The 24,324-nt window shown below is 37.2% G+C and overlaps 1 protein-coding gene across 5 annotated transcripts in view; it reads right to left on the bottom strand.

Moving 5' to 3' along the window:
- Window positions 1–24,324, bottom strand: part of ROS1 (ROS proto-oncogene 1, receptor tyrosine kinase) — a 132,973-nt gene that overhangs the window by 29,259 nt on the left and 79,390 nt on the right. For 4 of the 5 annotated variants that reach the window (XM_037843313.1, XM_037843311.1, XM_037843309.1 and 1 more), the window contains exons 27-35: window positions 23,185–23,361; window positions 19,360–19,562; window positions 17,704–17,848; window positions 16,721–16,953; window positions 16,454–16,630; window positions 9,573–9,741; window positions 7,621–7,738; window positions 5,012–5,202; window positions 2,735–2,818 (exon numbers count right to left, since the gene is read on the bottom strand). In XM_037843313.1, coding sequence (XP_037699241.1) covers window positions 2,735–2,818; window positions 5,012–5,202; window positions 7,621–7,738; window positions 9,573–9,741; window positions 16,454–16,630; window positions 16,721–16,953; window positions 17,704–17,848; window positions 19,360–19,562; window positions 23,185–23,361 — 1,497 coding nt within the window. The remainder of the gene's footprint in view (window positions 1–2,734; window positions 2,819–5,011; window positions 5,203–7,620; window positions 7,739–9,572; window positions 9,742–16,453; window positions 16,631–16,720; window positions 16,954–17,703; window positions 17,849–19,359; window positions 19,563–23,184; window positions 23,362–24,324) is intronic. The other variant, XM_037843312.1, reaches the window with a different exon arrangement.

The following is a 24,324-nucleotide window of genomic DNA, read 5'->3' as shown; positions in this document are numbered from 1 at the left end:
ATAAACAAGCTAAAATATCTCACTAGTAGAATTTAGTTTTCACAATCACCTGAACTACAGTCAAGATGACCCCAAACAAATCTGCACACTGATTATTAGTGAAATAAATTTATTTCTGAATCCAGACATGGCCTGGTTATTCTCCCTGGTAGACCTGAGAGAATGTTTTCAGTGTAATGACAAGTTAAAAAAAAAGCCTAGAGTATAAGAGTGTATATCAGTTGCTATTCTTATTTATATACACATACTCAAATACAGAGAAAAGTAATTGGAATGAAATCCACCAAATGTTAGTAGTGATCCTCCTTGGTTGTGGAATCATGGGTGATTTTTATTGCACTCTTTATACTATGAACAGATACTGTTTTAAAATTTTAAAAAGTGGTTTTTAAAAGGTTAAAATACAATTATGTCAGTAAGATTCCCCATCTATACTAGAATATTGGCTCAGAAGTTTAAAATATCAAGGATGCTTTGGAAGATGATCAATAAAAATTGATCTTTATTTCATAGTAGCTTCTGTATCCAAAAGGCTAGAGTTTTATTCAAGTGAATGTTTATTTGAGGGAGCACACAGGGAAATGTCTTAAGTAACGTTTTTTAAAGCAATTTTTCAAACCTGAAATGCTCTCTACATTTTTAACAGCCTAGCTTAAGCCCCATGTCATCAGAAGCACTTTCTAAGACTACCACGACCCCTTGTTGATCTCTCATCTCTGAAATCATAGTATCAGCTGTGCCTCTTGGCACTTCTCCCATGTCACCATCTTGTACACTTCGTATATTATTGCCTTTTATTGCCGTTTAACACGTATCTTGCTATTTATTTTTTTCACATAAGTATGTCTTACCTGTGTCATTAATTGGTGAGCTCCTTGAGGTCAACAATTGTATTTTACTGCTCTACTCTCAACAGAAGGCTGATTGTACATTAGTTATGACCACTCACCAAAGCAAAGGCTGTTGATGATTACTTTTAAACCCTTGTTTCAACTTCATAAGTATGACTGGTGAGTGTCCTCAGCAAAATAACGTATTTTTAAATAATTGCTCCTTTTTATAATTTTAATAACTCAATCTTTTCTCATGCACTCACATACTCCTACTAGTAAAACCACATGCACTCGCTATTAAAAGAAAAGAACCGAATAAGCCTAGCTATACTCAGAAATCCATGAGTTCCAAACAGAATAAAGACCTTTCAGTCCCGAGAAAGTCAGATATCCATAGGACGTCTTGAAAGCACAAAGGGTTGTCTGGAATTATCTCATATTCATCCACTACAGTTATGGATTTAAACAATGGTGATGTGCAAGTAGGCAAGCAAAGGTCAGATGAAAGATTCTTCATGTAATACTTCTTCCCAGTAGGAAAGCAGACAAGCAGTCAAGCCTATATGCCAACTGCCAAATACACTGCAGTCAAATGCGTAATTCTGGAGGGGCTGGCTTAGTGGTACAAACATCAGCTGTGCAATACTTAGACTCCCTGGAACCACAGGTTAAAATCCTGGCAGCGTCAGCTGAAATTTTTAGCTTTCCAAGTTAGCTGAATGAGTTCCACATATTATGTGAGTGCAACCTTTGAAAAGAAATCTCAATTCCAATTTCAACATGCTCTCTAATAGCTTAGGACTCCAATCAGCTTGGGGGGAGAATAACGATTTAAAACACTTAATGAGATACTGGCTTTCTTTATCCTGAGAGAGTTCAACTTTATAAAAGTCTGTAACTTACCCTTACATTTTCTCTTGTAACTTATTTATGAACTCAACAAGCCACAACTTCCTGAACGTATGCTTGGGCTTTCTTTTCTAGTATCATGCCTTTCTTGTAACGTTTCAGTGTGTTGGATATTCTTAACATTAGCAATAGATAGGGTGACCATATATCCTAATATCCAAGTCAGAACATATTGGGATTGCAAGAAGGTGCTATTAAAATTTATGATGAAACATCAGGCATAAACCAGGATGTATGGCCATCTGATAGGCTCAATATTTGACCATCCCTTTTGGGGTTGTCATTGCATTTTCTCATCATTAAATTAAATCTTTCACAAAGAAAAATTAAGGGCTTTTAGAACTACTGCATTGGTATAAAGTGAAGAGTGGGAAATAGATAGCTTTCTATCTACTGACTCATAATCCTTCCGTTTTTCTGGTCGCTTATAAATAAATGAGCAGGAATTTGAAATAAGCAGGCCAGATGTATAAAAGCAAAGTGGATCCTATCAGCCAGACATAGATCTTCTGCAAAAGAGGCCCTGCTCATTCCAAACCCAAGTTGTCTGCCTGGAGACCAAATCTATCCTGACCAAGAATTTTCACTGGCTTCTTATTAATCCCTCAGATTTTTTGTACCCAGAGTTATTTTTCTCTTATTTATCTCAAAACCATAAGTCACAAAACACTTGTTATATAGCTGATCAGAAACAAATATTTTAAAAATAAAGCTAAAAGTTAGTGCCTTTGCAAACAGTTTTATCTAAGACATACCATGAAATGTAAATATACATATATTTTTCACAAAATAGTTTACCTTGAGATGAGGGAAAAAATCACAGAAATTAGTGTTGTGAAAATGCAGCTAAAAGTAACATTGAGAATTTTATGAACTTTCCTTATTTTATCAGGCCATGTTTCATGTAGGAGATTAGATACAAAAGAGATAACTCAATCAGCATGATTAAATAAACAACTTATTACTTATTTAAAAAAATCTATGATACTTACCAAAGGTCAACAGTATTGTAAAAATCAGAAATATTCCAATTATAATAGTAAATATAAAGCTTGTTTCTGGAACCCAAAAAGCATCTAAGGAAATAAATCAGAAAAAAATTAATTCATAGACTAAAGCTAGACCCAGCTGTACCTGAGCACACACACAGTTTCTTGTTAAGTTACCTGAAACTGGCTGTGGTGAAAGAATATATACCTTGGGAAATCAAAATTAGGGCTACTTTTTTTTCCCAGAGAGCTAGTCTACCAACACACTACACACATCCAATCTTCTACTTTAAAATGAGGAAACATTATAATCTTTTTAATGAATTGAGGACAAAGAAGGCTCAGTCTCCATATATTATATAACTGGGATTATTATTTCTACCATAACATCTTCATACACATGTAGTTCCATGTGTTTAAACATGAGGATATAAACATAAAAACATGGTACCTAACAGGGGATGTGAACGGAAATGAAATAAGCTACAGTGACAAAGAGATTCCAAAAAGAACCGAGAGGTCACTCTGGTGGGCACTCGTACGCACAAAATAGACAAACCTTTTTAGGTTCTAATGAATTGGTATAGCTAGCAGTAAATACCTGAAACTATCAAACTACAATGCAGAACCCATGAATCTTGAAGATGATTACAGAAAAACATAGCTTATGAGGGGTAACAATGTGATTGGGAAAGCCACATGGACCACACTCCCCTTTGTCTAGTTTATGGATGGGTGAGCAGAAAAATGGAGGAAGAAAAGAAAAAAAAAAGGCACCCAGTGTTCTTTTTCACTTTAATTGTTCTTTTTCACTTTAATTTTTATTCTTATTATTTTTGTGTGTGTGGTAATGAAAATGTCAAAAATTAATTTTGTTGATGAATGCGCAACTATATAATGGTACTGTAAACAATTGAAGGTATGCTTTGTTTTGTATGACTGCACAGTATGTGAATATATCTCAATAAAATGAATTTAAAAAATAAAATAAAATAAAAAACATTTAGTATTTTCCCTAGTAAAAAAAAAAAAAAAAAAAATGGTACCTTCTCTTAAGCAGTTTCAATTGGGTAGATGAGACAGACATGTAGACCAGGGCTGGGCAAACTACAGCCTATGGACCAAATCTGGCCACAGCCTGATTTTGTACCGCCTGTGAGCTAATAATAATTTTCACATTTTCAAAGTGTTATAAAAAAAGAAGAAGAATACACTAGCAAGACCATCTGTAGCCTGCAGAATCTAAAATATTTACTATTTGGCCTTTCTCAGAAAAAGTTTGCCAAATCGTGATGTAGAGAACTAACTACAATGGAGTAACAGGCTGTGTGTGTGCCAAATGCAGTAATTCATTTTGTGTAAGGAGCGTCAGTTAAGCATCATGATGGGTTCCTTCAAGCTAGGCCTTGAAGGATGAGGAGACCTTCAACTGTCAGAAAGTGAAGGGAAGGAAATCCCAGGTACGGAATGCACAGTAAGTGGAGGAAACCTGCATTCTAGGCTGAGGGAAACACCAGGCTGAGGATCTAGTATCCTAAAAGCTGTTTACCCACCTGCCATGGCTACACCACAGGGATAAATATTGAGAGAGAGGCACCACAATTGGGAGACAGACCACAGAAGGCCTTAAATGCCACATGAATGTGTCTGTGCTTGATTCTGAAGGTAGTGAACGTAGAGACACTGTGGATATTTCAGAGGGGAGCTGAGTGATCCACTTGTGCTTCAGCTGGATTAACTGGCAGCAGTGTGATGGGAACCAAAGCACAATGAGAAATGACAGCTAAATTTGGAAAGCCAAAGTGGAAATAGTAAATGGGAACTCCTAAATCAACACAATTAGGTGACTGAATAGAGAGTAAAATCAAATACGTCACTGAGGTATCTAGCTTATGTGATTGGAAAGATGACGCATTATAAACTAAACCAGGATACACAATGGAAGAGGTAGACTTGGAGAGAGAGAGAAAGTATAGTGTTAGGCCTGTTTGTGTAAGTTGAGAGTACCAGGGACAAGAAAATAAGTCAGGAAAGGAAAATACCAGTCTGTGGACAGCCTTGGAGGCCTATTTAGGAGCATGGACTTGAGATAAATAGGCAGAAAAATGATTTTATGATAATGATATTTTGGGAATATGATATCACATGAATTGAATAGTCCAATAGTGGGACAGTAAGTTAGATGGTCACCCTATCCATTGCTAAAGTTAAGAATGCATTTATCTTTATCATTGAACCTTTGTGTAACAACTTGGTATATAAACAGATATAGTAACATACCTCCAACTAGTACAATATTCTCACTAATTCCACTATGTTCACCAAACCCCAGCTTATTAGCAGCTATTACTCTGAACTGGAATGTTCCTTTCAGGTTTTTGGACTTCCATGTGCAAATGCTACTGCAGGATCCATTATATGCCACCTTCCACTGTGAATTCTGGTTCTGTGAATCATTTGAAGTGCCCTTTCTGCAAAAGAAACAGTAACACAGTAAATACAGAAAATAAATGTGACGATATGTGAGTTATTTCTAGATACTCATAAATCATTTTAATGACAGAACTCCAGAGATTCTCCTGTTGCACACTTTACCCTTGATCTCATTCCATTCACATGATTTGGCTGCAGAACACAGCATTGCCTTACAAAGTCATCCCAGCGATGTGTAGAGCCAAGCAACTCAGCCCACCAAGAAAATTGTGAATAATCAATAGCCAAGAGATAGCTGAAATCCTTTTCCTACTATTAAAGTGTGCAAACCTTGTTCAGAATTCCAAATTCATAAGGCAATTATTCTATCATTTTTAACTGGGAAGTTTTTATTTTTTTAGTTCTTAGTCTTCTATGCCATCTGTGGTTTGCTTATACCATATTTGGATAAAGTACATAGTATAAAATTGGTGGGGAAGATGTACTATTTCAGCTACCAAAGTTATCATTACACCTGAGATTCCAAGTTTCAGTTCTTCCTTTTGTATTGGTCTACACTCTACCTCAAAGTAAATCCACATTGTTCTTCATATGGAACATAGGAAATGTACAAGAGTGTACTGGATGTACAGATGTACTGGATGTAGCTGGTATGTCTGGCAAGCTAAGGGTCTTCCAGTTATGCCCTCTTTGACAATGCAGAACTTTTCAGAAATGGAACTTTTCAGACTGCAACATTTTTAGGACTTGGTACCAACCCATAGTGAGCTTAGGAGGATTTGTGGAAGCCAGTTCTGCTCTTGCAACAAGGACAGTGAGATCTGAGCCTCATGTGGGACATGGAATGAGCAAGAACAGCAGGAGCACTGGGGCAGCTGAGTCAGCCCAACTTGTAGCACGAGCTAAAGGTCCTGAAGGGCCATCCCTGAGGGCAGCTGTATGTAGTGTTTTGGGACGTTTTGTGAAATCTCATGTTAGGCATTGGCAATTTCATTGTTCAACCCAAACCAGGAGAAAGAGGCCCTTAGAAATTTGTAAAATGGCCATTGAGGAGGAGAGAGGAGGATTCTGACATCAGTTGAGCACCTTCTATTTACAGTGCACCACACTGGTGCCATTATGTAGTTTCATTTAATTGAGTCTTCACAACAACTTAAAGGGTGAGGTATCATCATCCCCATTTTATAGCTGACAGGTTCATGAAAGGAGTAGAGCTTGGATTTAAACATGGTCCGTCTAGAGTCCACACCCATATACTTTGCACTGCCACAACTACTGTAACATCAGCAAGTGCATGGAGACTAATTAGAAAGTCCTGACTGAAGAACTCACTTTGAGAAGGTACAATTTATTCTCTTATGCCACAGTCTATGTCTTGACAGTGGAGACCTGGAGCAAGGAGAGTATGCCAGGTATTTAGATGGAGCTGTGCCTCGAAGGTATTACTGATGAGGAAAACAGCCACACTAATGGGTTCCTAAAAGGGACCATGGTGTGGCCTCGTTGGTGAACACTATGACAGTCACAGGCCACCAAGCCAGGTCTGCAGGTCAGAATCTATTTCACGCTGCAAGAAGAATTGTAACAGAAATTTTGAGAAGGTTCAATTGGAAATACGGACAAGGTAATTCTCTAACATGAGCAGGAAAAAATGCTAAGGTTGTGGGAATGCCAAACAAGATGAAGCAAAAATAGATCTAAAGCTCAAGTTGCCAGGACTATAATTATGGAAATGACTTTTGTCCTTGGAGCTTCTTAAAAGATGGCTTCATAGTCCTGTGAGGGGAGTGTCTTTGGAATTTGGAATTCTCCTCTCACTTTGGCATGAAAGCAGTCCATCTGAGCCAGTACAGTTCACCCAGCTCCCCATACTGGTCACATCTGAGGTTTCACGTGCTTGTCAGCTGCAGCCTTTTCGTGGATCGCACATTTTCAGTTGCTGCAATCACGATGCAAACTGTAATTCTCTCACAATGAATGGAGAATCCCATGTGACTTAGACACTTCAGATTATTTGGGGACTTTGATCTAATTTTACATTTTGAAAAATGCCTAGTACATTGCTGGTTCTTACTAGACATTATCCATCTTGCTAAAACAAATTATCATCAGAAATTCACATGCATACTATCTCCTAACATCAAATATCATCTCTGCTTGAACAAAGTAAGTATTAAGTAAATATTAGTTATATGAGCCAATGAATGGATATCTCCATAAAGTTGCAGATTTCTGAGAAGAAGGATGTGATCTGACTCACAACAGGCATGCCAAAGCTGACTTCTAGGAGCTGAGCAAAGAACAGTATGATGTCCTCAAGGCTCTGAAACTAAAAATACTTTGCATTTCTTTATAAATGCACTTTCATAAGTATTGGCAATTTGGACCTAATAGTACTTTACAATTAAATAATTAGTTCTTTGTGGTTTACAAAGCACTTCTGTAAACAGACATACCTGATCTCAAGGATATAGTACATAACTCTGCTTCCATGGTCTTCTGCTTTTTCCCACTGTATTGAATTTTTACTCCCTTCTACTAATTTTGGAATGCCCGGTTTACTTGGGACTCCAGCTTTAGGAACAAAAGAAAATACCAATTGATCTGTTAGAAGTATAAAATATTCTGCATTGACATCTTTCTATAGCATATGTCCACTAAGAGGAAATATTAGTGAAAGAAATTATAAAAGACACATTCAGAAATATTCTCAGGTGAATACATATTTTAAAAATATTTTTATTGTGAAATATAAAATATATGCAGAAAAGTGACAAATTTCAAAGTACAGTTTAACAAGTAGTTATAGAGCAAATTTCAGAATAAGCTACAGTTCTTCATTTTCAGGAGTTTCCTTCTGGCTGTTTGAAAACACTAAAAACTAAAAAGAAATATCTACATAATGATTCAGTAGTCATAATTATTTGTTTAATCCTAACTTCTCTGTTATAACTCCTCCCTGTCATTTGATCATTCTTTCAATCTTCATGGATATTTAGGCAATAACCAGTCTAACTTCTTCATGTTGTAAAGGGATGTCAACATTGAGGGATGGGAGGATGCAATTGGTTGGTGTTCTGGGAGAGACTGGTACCTCTAAATTTTAGGACTTATCTGACATAGGAACAATCTGGAGGCTTTAAGTTTCTGAGAAATACACTTAATAAATAAAACTTTTATAGAGTCTTAGAGCCCTGGGTTTTCTTTAGGGTCTTCAGGAGTATTGTTGATTGGGGCTTGGCATATTGTGGCAATTTGCAATACCTGACTGAAGCTTGCAAAAGAGTAACCTCCAGAATGACCTCTCAACTCTACTTGAAATCTCTTAGCCATTGAAACCTTATTTTGTTACATTTCTTTCCCCTCTTTTGGTCAAGAAGGCATTGTCAATTTCATGATGCCAGGGCCAGGCTCATCCCTGGGACTCATGTCCCACATTGCCAGGGAGACTTACACCCCTGAGAGTCATGTCCCACATAGTGGGGAGAGTGATGAATTTTATTTGCAGAGTGTGGCTTAGAGAGAAGTCACATCTTGGCAACAAAAGAGGTTCTCTGGGGGTGACTCTTAGGTGTACTTATAAGTAGGCTCAGCTTCACCTTTACAGAACTAAGTATCATATGGACCAATCTAAAGATCAAGGGCTTGGCTTATTAAATTGGGAGTCCCTAGTACCTGAGAGAATATCAGGAATTTCCCAGGTGGGGAAGTTTATTAGTTTCATATTTTTTTTCCAGTCCCTCAAGGGACTTTGCAAATATTTTTAATTATCTTCCCCAAATACTCTGGAATGTATCAGGGAGAATACATATTTTTTAAAATTATATCAGAAGTTTTATTAGTATGGGATGATGAATTAGTGACAGGATTAACGAAATATCTTAAATTGACACAAAATAAATGACAAATTCAAATAAAGAAAACTATCATAAATTTTGGAGCATTTTCCCTTGATTCTTATCAGGATTGACGTGGAGTTACGGTATACCTTTCAAACCATTAGTCAACTTCACGTATTTTTCAGAGTTTTTATTCTTAGTGTCTAGAATATAGTAGTCACTAAGTCAGTATTTGTTGAACACTCAGTAACTCCATTTTCATTTAATTCTCACTGCAAAATGTCAGATAAAAACAGAAAATAAGAATACTGAAAGAGAAATAATTTTATCCAGCTCAGGATTCTGCAAGACCAGGTCAGTATTATCTTATTAGAAGGCACTACCTGTATAGATTCCTGATTCTTTGTGATTTTTTTTTTCACTCAAACTCAAGGAGTAGAAATCTAGAGTACCACACCCCCTGCTTTTTTTAAATAGAAAAAAATCATCCTCCTGGGTTAGTAAGCTCAGTGATGAGAAAAGAACTTGTAAGGTGCAGTTTTCTGAGTGCTGAGTATGTTAATACTCACCTTTTGTCTTAAAGCTTTCTGGGAGTGAGGTGCTATTTTCTCCTGTCACATAAACCACGACTACTCGGATACTATAGGAAGTATAAGGTTGTAGATCTGAGATGTTACAGACGTATGCAGGACCTTGGCTGCACGAACCTTTAACATGGTAAAACTCATTGTATTTCCACTAGGAAAAAAAGCCTCGATTAGCAATTTTGCTTCATTAAGAAAACATAGACATTCACAAGCCTATGGGAAGTGATTAAGATTCAAATAAAATTTACTTTCTCTTAAAAATAAGAGCTTCTTTATGGATGTTTGATACCAAATTTTATTCCCACCACCTACAGCCACTTTCTATTTTATGTCAATCTATAACTGACTTCAGGGACAGTTATCAGGATAAGTCCAAGGTAGGACAGGCACCTCTGGCTATAAATCATCTGTGAAGTTTCAGAGCTGTGACTTCTTGCTTTCCCTAATGGAAGACACTTACATTAATCAATATTCATGGCTGAAGGACTTTGAGGGATCAAAACAATGATACTTTCAATTCTGGGGGTTTGTGAATGTCAAAATAATATTTTTATATATAAATTATTTGAAGAAGTCAACAGTGACTTGCAAATTAAAAACATTGGGGGACTCGGGCAAGATGGCGGTATAGAGAGGAGTGGAAGCTAAGTAGTCCCCCTGGAACAACTACAAAAAACCAGAAACAACTAGTAAATAATCCAGAATAACTGCAGGGGGACAAACGGGACCATCCACTCATCATACACCAACCTGAATTGGGAGGAATGCCCGAGAACACAGCATAAAATCTGTAAGTAAAACCTGCGGAACCAGGTCGGGAGACCCCCCTCCCCCATAGCCCAAGCTGCGGAGCCGCGTGGTGCCACAGAGAAGCTCTCTCCCAGCAAGCGAATACAGCTCAGCTTATAACTGGGGTTTTAAGTAGCGAGTGTGAACTGCTCACTACAGGTACGCAGCCCCAAAAAACAGACAGAGGCTTTGGGTGATGACTGACCTGGGAGAGCCGGAGGGTTCCCTTGGACTGGGTCTGAAGGGGACTATCTGTTTCTTTTTTGGCTCAGTGGAGAAAGCCCCAGTCATTTTCAGTTTCCAGGGCTGTGACTCGGGAAAGGGTGGAGACACCACAAGCAGAGAGCAAGACCATTGAAATGCTAATGACCTCCACCTGAGGGGTCTGTCTTCTCTAGGAGGAAAGGGATGGGGCCCTTTCCATTCAGAACCAGACCCCAGAGCCTGGGGGAACACGGCCACACCTCCTCACACCAGTCAAGAATTATAGGCTAACAGGCATCACCTGCTGGGCAGAAAAGCACAGTGACCCGAGGCATCAAAGGGTGGAGCAATTTTCTAAGACACACCCACAGGGAAACCAGATACTGAATATTTCTTCCCTCTGGGACCTGAGCCTGTTCTGGTCTGGGAAAACCTGATTTGGATAACCAAGGAAACCATGCCTAGACAACAGAAAATTACAACCTACACTAAGAAAAACAAAGTTATGGCCCAGTCAAAGGAACAAACGTACACTTCAACTGAGAGACAGGAATTTAAACAACTAATGCTAAATCAAATCAAAAAGTTTAGAGAAGATATTGCAAAAGAGATAGAGGCTGTAAAAGAAGCACTGGACATGTATACGGCAGAAATCAAAAGTTCAAAAAACCTACTAGTAGAATCTATGGAAATGAAAGGCACAACACAAGAGATGAAAGACACAATGGAAACATACAACAGCAGATCTCAAGAGGCAGAAGAAAACACTCAGGAACTGGAGAACGAAACACCTGAAAGCCTACACGCAAAGGAGCAGATGGAGAAAAGAATGAAAAAATATGAGCAACGTCTCCGGGATCTCAAGGATGAAACAAAGTACAATAATGTACCTATCATTGGTGTCCCAGAAGGAGAAGAGAAGGGAAAGGGGGCAGAAGCAATAATAGAGGAAATAATTAATGAAAATTTCCCATCTCTTATGAAAGACATAAAATTACAGATCCAAGAAGCGCAGCGTACTCCAAACAGAAGAGATATGAATAGGCCTATGCCAAGACACTTAATAATCAGATTATCAAATGTCAAAGACAAAGAGAGAATCCTGAAAGCAGCAAGAGAAAAGCAATCCATTACATACAAAGGAAGCTTAATAAGACTATGTGCAGTTCTCTCAGCAGAAACCATGGAGGCAAGAAGGAAGTGGTGTGATATATTTAAGATACTGAAAGAGAAAAACCATCAACCAAGAATCCTGTATCCAGCAAAGCTGTCCTTCAAATATGAGGGAGAGCTCAAAATATTTTCTGACAAACAGACAATGAGAGACTTTGTGAACAAGACACCTGCCCTACAGGAAATACTAAAGGGAGCACTACAGGGTGATAGAAGACAGGAGTGTGTGGTTTGGAACACAATTTTGGGAGATGGTAGCACAACAATGTAAGTACACTGAACAAAGGTAACTATGAATACGGTTGAGAGAGAAAGATGAGGAGCATGTGAGACACCACAAGAAAGGAGGAAAGATAACGACTGGGACTGTGTAACTTGGTGAAATCTAGAGTATTCAACAATTGTGATAAAATGTACAAATATGTTCTTTTACGAGGGAGAACAAGCAAATGTCAACCTTGCAAGGTGTTAAAAATGGGGAGACATTGGGGGAGGGATGCAATCAGCATAAACTAGAGACTGTAACTAATAGAATCATTGTATTATGCTTCCTTTAATGTAACAAAGGTGATATACCAAGGTGAATGCAGATAAGAGGGGGTATAGGGGAGGCATGTTAGACACTTGACATTGGTGGTATTGTCTGATTCTTTATTCTACTTTGATTTAAGGTTATTTTTCCTTTTGCTGCTTCCTAGCTGTCTTTTTTTTGTTGTTTCCTCTTTCTTTTGCCTCTCTACCTTCTTTGACTCTCCCTCCTGCCTTGTGGAAGAAATGTAGATGCTCTTGCTTAGTATGAGCAGAATGTTCAATTAGGATGAACTTAAATGTTTGGAAATGAACAGGGGTGTTGGTAGCAAGATGTGAGAATAACTAACAGCGCCGAATGGTGTGTGAATGAGGTGGAAAGGGGAAGCTCAGAGTCATATATGTCACCAGAAGGAAAGTTGGAGGTCAAAAGATGGAAATGTATAAAACTGAATCCTATGGTGGGCAATGTCCATGATCAACTGTACAAATACTAGAAATCACTTCATGAACCAGAACAAATGTATGACAATATAATTAGAAGTTAATAATAGACAGGCATATAGGGAAGAACTATATACCTATTACAAACTATATACTACGGTTAGTAGTATTTCAACATTTTTTCATAAACAGTAACAAACGTACTATATCAATACTAGGAGTCAACAATTGAGGGGGGTTGGTTAGGGATAGGGGAGGTTTAGAGTTTCCTTTTATTTTCTTCTTTTTTCATCTTTCACTTTATTTCTTGTCTGGAGTAATGAAAAGTTTCTAAAAATTGAACAAAAATTAAGTGTGATGGATGCACAGCTGTATGAGGGTACCCAGGGGCATATGATTGTACACTTTGGATCTTTGGATAATTGTATGGTATCTGAACAATCTCAACAAAAATGAAAAAAAAAAAAAAAAAAAAAAAAAAAGAAATGTCATTGCCTCAAAATTAACAGGTTCGAATACATCTTCCTATCCAAAACGTGTTTTTTTTTAAATAGCTTTTTCCCATCACAAAGACTTAAAAAGTAAATAAATTTGTCCTTTATTCCAAAAAAAAAAAAAAAGTTAAAAACATTGTGTTTTTCTCCCAATGCCCTCTTCAGATACACAGACAGTATTCCTTTGTCATACATAGGAAGCCTAGATTCCTGTAAGGAAGGAAATTTTTGCCTACCAGCATGCAGCTACTAAGCAGCAAGATTAGGAGTTAAATACACAAAAGCTTATTTTCATTCCACTTTGGATATTGAGTCTCTAATTATAGCTTTCTCTATGACATTGCTGAAAAAAATTGTGTATGTGGATGCTTAATGACTTTTGAATATGGCATTTTATTTTCACTTAATACACAAATAGGAAAAGATAGAGGATAAGGCATTTTGTCAAGGGTTCTTGGTGTGTTTTCCCTAGCAGAGAGTCTTAGAAGGTCAGTTTCCATAAATAAACTTTACATCTCCTTTTTCATTTAGCACTTATCAAGGTCACATCATTTCATTGGATGAGCACTTTATATTAGTTTTCTATTCAGTTAGGAATGATTCTCTATAGTACCTTTAGGAAGCAGACCACCATGTTACAAAATAAAAGGAAAAGAAAGGAATGAAAAAAAAATAGAAATGTCAATGTCAGGGACACTGCCTGCATTAAACTCATAAATGTGTCAGTCCCACATATGGCCTAATGAAACAGGTGCACCAGATCCATAATATTTGGTCTGAATTTCCCTTGAAAGAGAGAGAGCGGGGTTAATTCCTGGACCCCCAATTTTAACCCTGTTGTTCCTGTCTCTTTAATTATCAGTGTAAAAATTCCCTTAGGTGAGTAGTGTAGGTGGCTAAACATTTCCCAGGTTCCAGGAATTATCAGTGCTCCAAGAAATGTCAGGGAGGTGATTGACCAAGAGTTTTGAGAGAAAGGGGCATCAGTGGCTGCTGGAAAACTGTAGAGACTGGCCTCACTACATCAACTAATGTTCTGGCCGACCACCAACTTGGAAAATTGCCAGGGGCTATCCCAGCAAATCACAAGGGAGTGGGGGCCTTCCATTTGTCAGAGGCCAACAAGTGCAAGGGTGAAGGCTACTGCAGACGGATTTTCAAATTATTGGCAGCAGGGGGAGGAGCAGGAGGTCTCAGATACAGGAACTTCAGAAATTTTTGGTTCCAGTAGGGATTACCCTGGACAACTAAGAAAAACAGCATTTTAATGGACTTCCATGAAAAAAAATTTACCAAAGAAAAATTACTTATTTCTCCCCAGTTTTAAATTGAATGGGCTCTTCTTCTATACACCATTGTGATAAATATCCTATGGAGTTTAAGATCTGAATAGAAACTCAGCCTTGCTCTCTAATTCCCTTATATTCCAGATGAGGAAATTGGGATGGAAAAGACAGGGCCTGAAAGTTTATCATTTTCTCCCTCTTCCCTTTCTAAAAATTTCTTAATTAAAAAGCACACCTTCACCCACATTACTTTCCCACCCCAGAATTTCAGCATCTAAACCAAAGGGGAATATGAACTTATAGGATCATTCCCAGCTGTTCTGACATTATGTGGTAGGTTCAAGTTGCTTAAGGATATACAGATTTCTGACTAGATGTCACTCATCAACCCTTTCAGAAACACATCCTTCTGTGCTCATCAGTTAGTACTTGTAGGTGATTACACAGATGGAAATTATATCTTACATTAACAGCTTCATCATTTTCTAAACAGTTTATCTGGAACCTGTGTTGAGCAAGCATGAGAACAGAGGAAATTGAGAAATGAATAGTACTAGATGAAAGTCATGAAGGATTGGACCAGGACTCCCCAAACTCTGGGGAGTGGGATGGGTGACTCAATGACCCACTTGTGATTCCTTCCACAGGCATCACTCAAGTAGGAGTGCTGTAGGGGTGAGCCAGCCCTTGGGGTCTACTCCTGCCTGGCTGTGTGACATCTGGCTCATCACAGTCCATGTCTGGGTCTCCAACTCCTCCTCAGTAAAATGAGAGGCCACTGAGTCATCTCTAAGGTCCTTTGTCGTTTTGTTTCTTTGATCTAGAAAATGAACTTTACATCCTCCCCCTTGACTTTAGAGTGAACTGCATTAAGCTTACTTGAATTTTTCAAAAAAAAAGGCAATTCTCCAATTTCTCCAATTTCACTGCATTCTTATAAGGCAGCTATTCTTAAAATAAGCAACAATTCATAATAAACATGCTCACTGGAAGAAATCCAATTAAACTATGGCCTTGAGTTTTATCAACTCAATATTCAATATTGTTTCATATTTTTCATAGTTTTTATCTATCAAGTACATGATCATAAAAAGTGTCTCTAAGTAATTTTTTAAAAATGAAGCTTCATTTTTAAAGAAACAGTAAGGTCATGACTATACTGATTTGTTTTTATGTTATCACTGAGCAAAATATTCTTAACAAATCTTTACAAATGTGTTCACGTGAATAGGCCCATATATGCACAAATGTACAAACACATAATTATACTGTATAATAGTGAAACTGACATTTAGCAATCATAAAAACATATTCTTTCAAAGGAGTAGCACTTTAAAAGTCAAGGCACACATTCCTTAACTGTGAATCAGTCTATTGATGTCTTAAACTTCAGTGGATATCTTTATGTTGATTAAAGCAAGAAGAGTTTTGGATGAAGAGCAACTTAGAGTCTGTAAGTCAAGATCAGTAAAACAAATTTAGAACAAACTGGTTTACATTTTCCTTCTCTGCTATTACTCCCTAGCCCCCAAATATGTTGAAAAGACATTTCTATAAAAGATTTTGACTTTATTCTACCTCATTTTTTTCCTTTTTTTCTCTTTGTGTGTGTGTGTGTGTGTGTAATAGAAAATATCAAACAGCTGGGAACTTTAAACCAGAAAACCAGGCAGATAGCAACTAAACTAAGTAAAAATATGAAATTAGTAAACCAGACATAACTCTTTTACAAGGAGCCTTTTAAGAGAAAATTAATCTCTGTAGGAATTCTTTCCATCAGAAATTAGTTTAGAGAGCTCACTGCTTTTACATGCCAAGTCTGAATAGATGAACGTTGTAAAATCTATTGTTTATGCAAGAAAATGCTCTACGGATATGAAAAGGCCCTTCAAGTTCTATATCATAAAATAAAGATTTTCATTAAAAAGTCTATGATAATGTCTACCTTCTGTAGTTCAAACCAAAATCTGATGAGGTTAACATTGGGTGGCGCCTTCCATTCTAACTGCAAACTTGTGTTCTCTGGAACAAGAGCACAAGGTTTCTCTGGGGTGTCAAATGTCTGCACGGTGACAGGATGACTTTCAGCACACCACATTTCCTCAGAGTGGCAGGCCAGCACCTTTTTGCAAAAAAAAAAAGAACTGCTTAGCCTTTTCAGAGCCTTATGCTTGTTAATGGCAATAAAATGTGCCCAATATACTCACTATACCTTTATTACATATAGTTTTCCACCAGACAGTCCAGTAACAAGCAGGGTGAGCCTTCCACTTGGAAATTCACTTTGTCTTAGAGGAGTTTCAGGAATTAAGGGCAGATGTGAGATGGCCAACTGATAGCGTATGGACTCTTTAGGTCCATTTGGCTTGGGAGATTCTCTCCAGGATATAATGAGGCTGGTGTCTGACCACACGGTTATGTTAATGAGCCAAACTGCCTCTGGCACTGAAATAAATAGCAAGGAATGAGAATGACTGTGTGGCAGCATCACTGAAAGGTGGAAAGAACTCATGAAGTCTTGGTTGAGAAGTAATCATATCCTGTGAGCAGAATGAATGGCAGCTGTTCAGAAGGAAAGCCAGACTTTCATTTGTTAACAGGCTTCCTGAACGGCTCACACTTATTTCTGCATAATTACCAAATCAGTCTCTGACTCCTGCTCAAGGATGGGGCTGACGATGATGAATAACCCAATTCCAGTGAGTTTTGTGAATGTCATCAGCCACACCCAAAAGAAATGGCATCACCTCATAATAATTGCCACCTCTAAAACGCCTTTTTAGATTCTAGATCTGCTTTCCTTACAGCAACAATGTTATATTACTTTAAATTTCAGTGGCCTCGATGAATAAGTTCGCTTGTCCTATACTTTACCATGTGTACTGAGACCTAAGGATACATGGGAGGAGAGTGGCACTCTGTGGCGAAAACGAGAACTTGTTTCTTGGTCCAAAAGTACTGATTTTGATGTTTCATCTTGATGCTGTGTTATTCCTCATCTTGAGGAGTTAGAATAAGGGGCAGGTCATTAAAACATGTTTCTATAAATACGTTTTTCTTATCAAGCTTTAAAAAGAGCACATACTAAAGATTGCTTAGAATTCAGGAAACAAAGCTAAATATAGACATACACATCACATGCATGACATACAAAAAAATTCCACTCTGGACACACACACCATGCCCATAACTCACCTCCACTTTTAGTTTTTCCCCAAATCTCTTTTCCCAGAGGTAACTGCTCCAAAGGATCTGAATAATAATTCTTTACAGCTATTTGTATCATGTATGTTGAAAATGGTTGTAAACCTTCAAAAAAGGCTATCCTCTCCTGAAATTCCTGTAATTAATTTTTAACAATCAATATCTGATTCTTGTTTTTTGTACAACTGGAGGAGAAATTATTTAATCAAAGAGAAAAAAATCAAAAGACTAAAAAAGTTAATTTATTTATTTTAAAATTCTGTATCATAAATGACAACATTCACTCTTCAAATCTGCCCAGACCTGAGTTTGTTTATTATCTCCAAAAATAAATACCAAACAATTGACAGCCCTCGGTCACTTTTGAGGCATGACTCATTTTACATAGGAAACAAAATTCCCAGAAAAGGACACTGTTTTATCAATATTGTATTAGAGATTCAATAAGACAGCATTGTAAAGATGTGACATATAAGGAAATACAAAAAAAGATTAAATTACATTATTTAATCCTTCTTAGATAAAAAGTTTAAGATAGGCAAAAAAGACTTCCCTTAGCCTAATGGTTCTCAACTTAGTTGAAATTTGTAATCATCTGGGAAGTTTTAAGAAAATCCTGATGCCTGGGTCCCACCCTCAATGATTCTGATTTAATTGGTCTGGTGTGAAGTCTGGGACCAGAGATTTTAAAAGCTCCAATGTGCAGTCAAGATTGAGAACCACTGCCTTGGGTCCATATTAATCAAGGTGAAGACAATAGGTAAATTAGCTCCGATAGCAGACATCTGATGCCACAGGCCACACCTTGGACAGCCAAGTGATCCCACCTGTCTCTGAATGACTCTTTTTAGAAATATGTGAAGAAAGGTTAAAATAGATGAAATAAAGGAAGTAACAAAGAATCATGTGGACCTTCCGGCAAAGCACATAGTCCTTAATGTCCAATAGTGATAGTCACTTTCACTTTTTAGATTGGTTAGGTAAAGCCAAGCACCAAGCAAAATATTGATTCTATCTGATTCCACCACATGGAAAACTGAAGCAGTAATGCCAATGATGAACAAATTGTGCCCATTCATTTATTCAATCCATTCAATAAATATCCAGTGAATGCCTATACATTGACAAGCACTGTGCTAGGTGCTAGGGATATAATGATGGATAAAAATGCAGACATAGCCCCTGCATAATAATGCATTTCACAACATACAGGAATTGATACACAAAAGTATAATGTACAATTTTTATCTGAGATAAATGCTATAGAAAGTACAGGATAATATTTTTCTATCCAATTCATTGCTTACCCCTCAATCTGCAACCTGCTGGACAAGCCACAAAAACAACTCTCTATCACTTTTTAGGGATAATTAGAGAATAAAAGAGGGGACAGGCTCAGTGTCTTCAGGACACTTAGGAAACGGTTACCTTGGCAATGCATCAAATGGCCAGAGTTCATATATCATACTACCTTGAAGCTTAACTTACTCCCAGACAGGAAGACTAGAACATAATAGGTTTTGATGAATCATCAGTTGTAAAAAGTTGCATACTAGAAGTGCATTTCAGAACATAAAATATTTTTCTGTGGCAGAAAATTTTATTTCAAGAAAGGGCATCTTGTGAAAAGACAAAGACCAATCTTACCAGCATTCCATATTTCAAGTCAGAGCTGTTTTTCTTGCTGTTAACCTCTCTGTAATATACCAGGTATGTTGGAGTGGGGCTGGTGATGCCACTCCACGTGAGCTTGGTCCTGACCGGCGGTAATTCAATTGTGAGGCTGGTGTTAGTGGCATTAAGTATAGTTGGTTCCTCAGCATCTGAAGCTGGAGACAGAAATGCTTTATCTAAAATAATAGGAAAACAAAGATTACATACATACACATGACTGTGTAAGATAGAAACAGCAGATTTATCTAAGATCAAGAGATATCAAAGGTTAGGAAGAAATTTATGAAACATACATAGATTTTGCTTGAAAGAATAAATATGAAACACTTTTGAAACAATGCTGCTTTTGAAGAAGCAAAAATGTTTGTGTCCCCATCTGCACACCAATATTCAAAGCTGCATTACTCATAATTGCCAAAAGATAGAAACAACCCAAGTGTCCATGAACAGATGAGTGGATAAACAAAATGTGGTATATACATATGATGGAATATTATTCAGCAATAAGAAGGAATGAAGTCCTGAAGCATGCAACAACTTGGATGAACTTTGAGGACACTATGTTAAGTGAAATAAGTCAAACAAAAGCACAAATATTGTATGATCTCACTGATATAAGTATTATATGTAAATTCATAGACTTAAAATATAGAATACAGGTTACTAAGATATAGAATGAGGCTAAAGAAGGGGGAGCGGTTGCTTAATAAGTGCAGAATGTTTAAGTAGGTTGAGCTTAAATGTTTGGAAATGGATAGAGGTAACAGCAGCATGTTATTGTGAGAATAATTAACAGTGCTAAAATAGCATGTGAATTTGGTGGAAAGGGGAAGTTTAGAGTCATGTATGTCATCAGAAGGAAAGTTGAAGGTTAAAGCATGGGAACGTATAATGCAGTGAATCTTGTGGTGGACAATGCCCATGATTAACTGTACAAATATAAAAAAGCTCTTTCATGAACAAATATATGACACTATTAGAAGGAGCTAATAATAGAGGGATTTATGGGGGGAAATGTACCTATTACAAGCTATGGACTATAGTTAACAGTAATATTTTATTACTCTTTCATCAACAGTAACAAATGCACTACACCAATACTGTAGGTCAATAATGGGGGGGATAAGGGGTATGAGAGGATTTGGTTTTTCTTTTTTCTTTTTATTTCTTTTCTGGAGTAATGAAAATGTTCTAAAATTGATCATGGGATTGTATCCACAACTATGTGGTGATACTGTGAGCCAGTGATTGTATACTTGGGATGATTTGTATGCTGTGTGAATACATCTCAATAAAACTGCATTAAAATATGTATATGTGTAAAATGTCTGTGTTCCGATACTGTGTGTGGCTGACACCCCTAGATTCTACCCAGCATCCTCCTCCTCTTCTGTAAGTTCATGGGGGTCTGATATTGTTCAGGTTGGCTGGCACTGGGGGGTCCAGGATGGGCACGTAACATAGTTCTGGCTAATTAGATATACAGTGGGCATCAGGTAAAGTGGGACTTCCAGAAATGCTGTTGTCTGACTGAAATAAGGAGCGGATTGGCTGGCCACACCTCTGCCTGAGCCCTCTTCCCTGTCCAGAACTCAGGCGTGATGCCTAGAGATGTGGCAGCCATTTTGTGAAACTGAATAAAAGACACGTGCAAAAGGCGTTTGAGGGAAAACAGAAGTCCAGGTCCATGATGGCACTTTGGAAAGCATCCTTCACTCTTTCCACATTGGCCTGCCTGCGAACTGTGTCAGACTTTTCACCTCTTCAGCCCTTCACACAGCAGTTTCTTCTGGCTTGAATGAGCTTCCCCACTGACAGACAAATTGAACTCCAACTTAAGACTCAGTGTATGCATCATCTCTTCTAGAAAGCCCCGTCTGCCTCCCTAACCACAGAAGTGCATCTCCTCTGTGCTCCCACCGTGCCTCACGCTTTCTTCTACATAGCACTAGCCACTCTGGCTTTTGCTTTTGTGTTTTTCCCTTTGGTGCTTTCTTGTCTTTATCCACCATCAGAATGTGAATTCCTTGGGCTGGGGTTGGGGTTAATTCACCTTTGTGCATTCAAAGGCCAAGAGAGTACCTGACACATATTAGGTAATTACAAAATGTTGTTGATTGTTATTAATTTGTGCTATCAAATTATCAAAAATACAAGCCGTGCATTTAACAAGTAAGAAAATTAGGGAGCAAATGTCTAAATGATTTGATCAAGACAGCTCCTTCACTTATTAGCTTTGTGTCCTTAGGAAAGTTACTCTAGGTGTCTACACTTCAAACCGTCTTCTATAAAGAAAGGGTAATTATCTAGCTCACAGGATAGATAATTAAATAAAATTACATATACATTGTGAAAATTAAATAAATTTACATGTGTATGTAAATATGTATATCTATGTAAACATATATATGTATATATATCACTCTATCCTTGACACATGGTGAACATTGTAAATAAATGGTAGCTATTATTATTATCATTAGTAAGATTTAGCTAGGCTTTTGCATAATTAGGGAAAATAACATTGGCCTGAGTTCAGAATTTCAAATATGAATACCAAACTTCAGGAAACAATGTTTAAAAAACAGAGCTGCACATGTTAAAAAAAAAAAAGATAAAATGTAATTGCTTAAGATTTCCAGCAGATGGAGCACAAAGTGCTCTTAATGATATACTCAGAAGTAGCAAAATAAAGTTGACCCTTTTTTGGAGAAAATAATGACAGCATTCTATTAATTATGTTTTAAATTAGCTTTAGTTATAAAAGCTCTGATTTTAAGGCTTTTAATTCTAGAGATGTGCATGTGTGTTGCTCAACTTCACACAGTTATGGCATGGACATTTTAAATCTATAATCAATTTCCCAAAATGGGAAAACTCGTTATTTTACAAAAATACACACTAAACTTATTTATAAATTCTCCCATTTGTTTTCAATTTACATGTTTTAAGACAATTTACTTAAGCAAAAAAGAGTTTGTTACATTCATTTCTGTCCATTTCTAGGGAAGTTATACTTAATTAAGAATGAATTTGGTATCTTAATGGCAGAAAGAACTTAAAAAAGGACTCAAATCATTTTAGGTTTGCTCACCAATGAGACTATGCAATGATTTTTGGGGGTTTGTTTTGTTCATTTTTTTATTTCAAACATTTTTTATTGAGACACACAGAAAATATAGTCAATTCTGCAATAATGCAATACATGCATTCCTAAAAATCACTGCCTTGTGCAAAACCACACAATAAAATCCACAGGGCTTTTGGGGAAGGTGAAGCTAGGAACACACGACTCAATACTTTGTTGGTGACACATTAAAAGAAAAAGATAGGAACCTAAAACAAATTGTAGCACAGATTTACACATGTTAAATGTTTCAGAAATGCATAATACTATAATACCTATGGCACTTTACCTTGAAAAGGACCTGAAGTTTTATGCAATGTTTTTTGGTACCACTGGGAGGCCTAAAATACCATCAGAGGAGAAAAAAGACAGAAAAAAATTACGGGACTAAGAAGAGAAAAAGGACAGGGAGAGGTGATGACAGGACATGAGATTTCCCAAGTCTAAAGTCGTCTACCATAGCCTAAGCTGCGTACAGCCAGTGTTAACAGCAGGTAACTCTTGATCTAGAAGAAACAGCAAGCACAGTGCACACTAAAGACTGACAGACTTTGGAACAATGCTGAGAACACCACAAAGAGGATGGAGGACAGCGTGGAGGAGGAGACATTGTGAGATATTCTGACCCTACATTGAGGGGAACAAGCTGATCACGAATGTGACTTTATTACCTGGAAAAGGCTGCATAACTGGGCTGTAAGCCAAGATGTGCTCACTCTTTGGGGCCTTCACCTGGGAGGGGATGGCCCCATTTCTTTTCTTTGCTTGATAAATCTGTGTGCTGTCCTTTTCTGTGACAATCCAATATAGAAACTTTCCACCCACGGTTAAACTAACAGGAGTTTTTCCTGTTGATTAAAAATATACAGTAAAATAAAGAACAAAATACATGTATCTTAAGTTTTCTATTCTAAACATAGGTTAAATCCTTTTTCAGTATTACAGCTGCTAAGTTGTGAATCTTTCTATTGTTTCAATATGAAAAAGTTTTATGGCATTAGGCTAAGTATTTTCTCACTTTAGCCTTACATCAAGCCAATAAGGTAAATTCTAGGAATATTAGCCTCACTTTGTAGAAGTGGAGACTGAGGCTTGAAGAAGTTAAATAACCCACTCAAGAGCATAAAGATAGTAAAGGGCAGAGCTGGGATTTAAAATCTGTCTATGCAATTCCAGGTCAATATCAATCTGAAGGCAAGCCTTGGATAGTAGGCACTGGGCTCAGTGTCTTGCTCAATGCTTTCAATCAATGATTTGGGATGAAAGCATAGGCATCATTTATCAAATTAGCAGAAAATGCTTAATTATCATTGTCACTGGTAGATTCATTTACAGGTGAGATTCAAAACTAACTCAACATAATCAGGAAATGGATTGAAATTTAATAGGAACAAATGTGAAATCTTAAATTCAAGTTTAAAATCAACTCTATAATTTAACAAATGAAATAATCAGACTTTTAATAGTTAACGTGAAAAAGACTAGGGGTTTTTCAAATGGCGGGCACCAAAGAGCTGGTGCCACTTTTAGCTGCAGTAAGAGATCTAGGAAGTCAGAGCCCAATGCACTGACCTTGGCACATTGAGAGTGTAGGAAATGCTCAGAATGGGCTATGACAGCTATCTCTACTTAACTGAATGGCTATCATGTGAAAGGTGATTGATTTATTTTTTTCATAAACTTAGAGGTCAGAACTAGAACTAATGGTTGGGGGAACAGGGAGGAGACTTAGGATAAAGATAAGGGGAAAAAATCTAATACTCAAAATTATCAAAAACTTAGACTACCTTATAAAATAGTGAAATTTTTAT

Source organism: Choloepus didactylus, chromosome 7 (genome assembly GCF_015220235.1).
Source record: "Choloepus didactylus isolate mChoDid1 chromosome 7, mChoDid1.pri, whole genome shotgun sequence".
Taxonomy (NCBI): Eukaryota; Metazoa; Chordata; class Mammalia; order Pilosa; family Megalonychidae; genus Choloepus; species Choloepus didactylus.
This window is presented reverse-complemented; position numbering and strand designations above follow the sequence as displayed.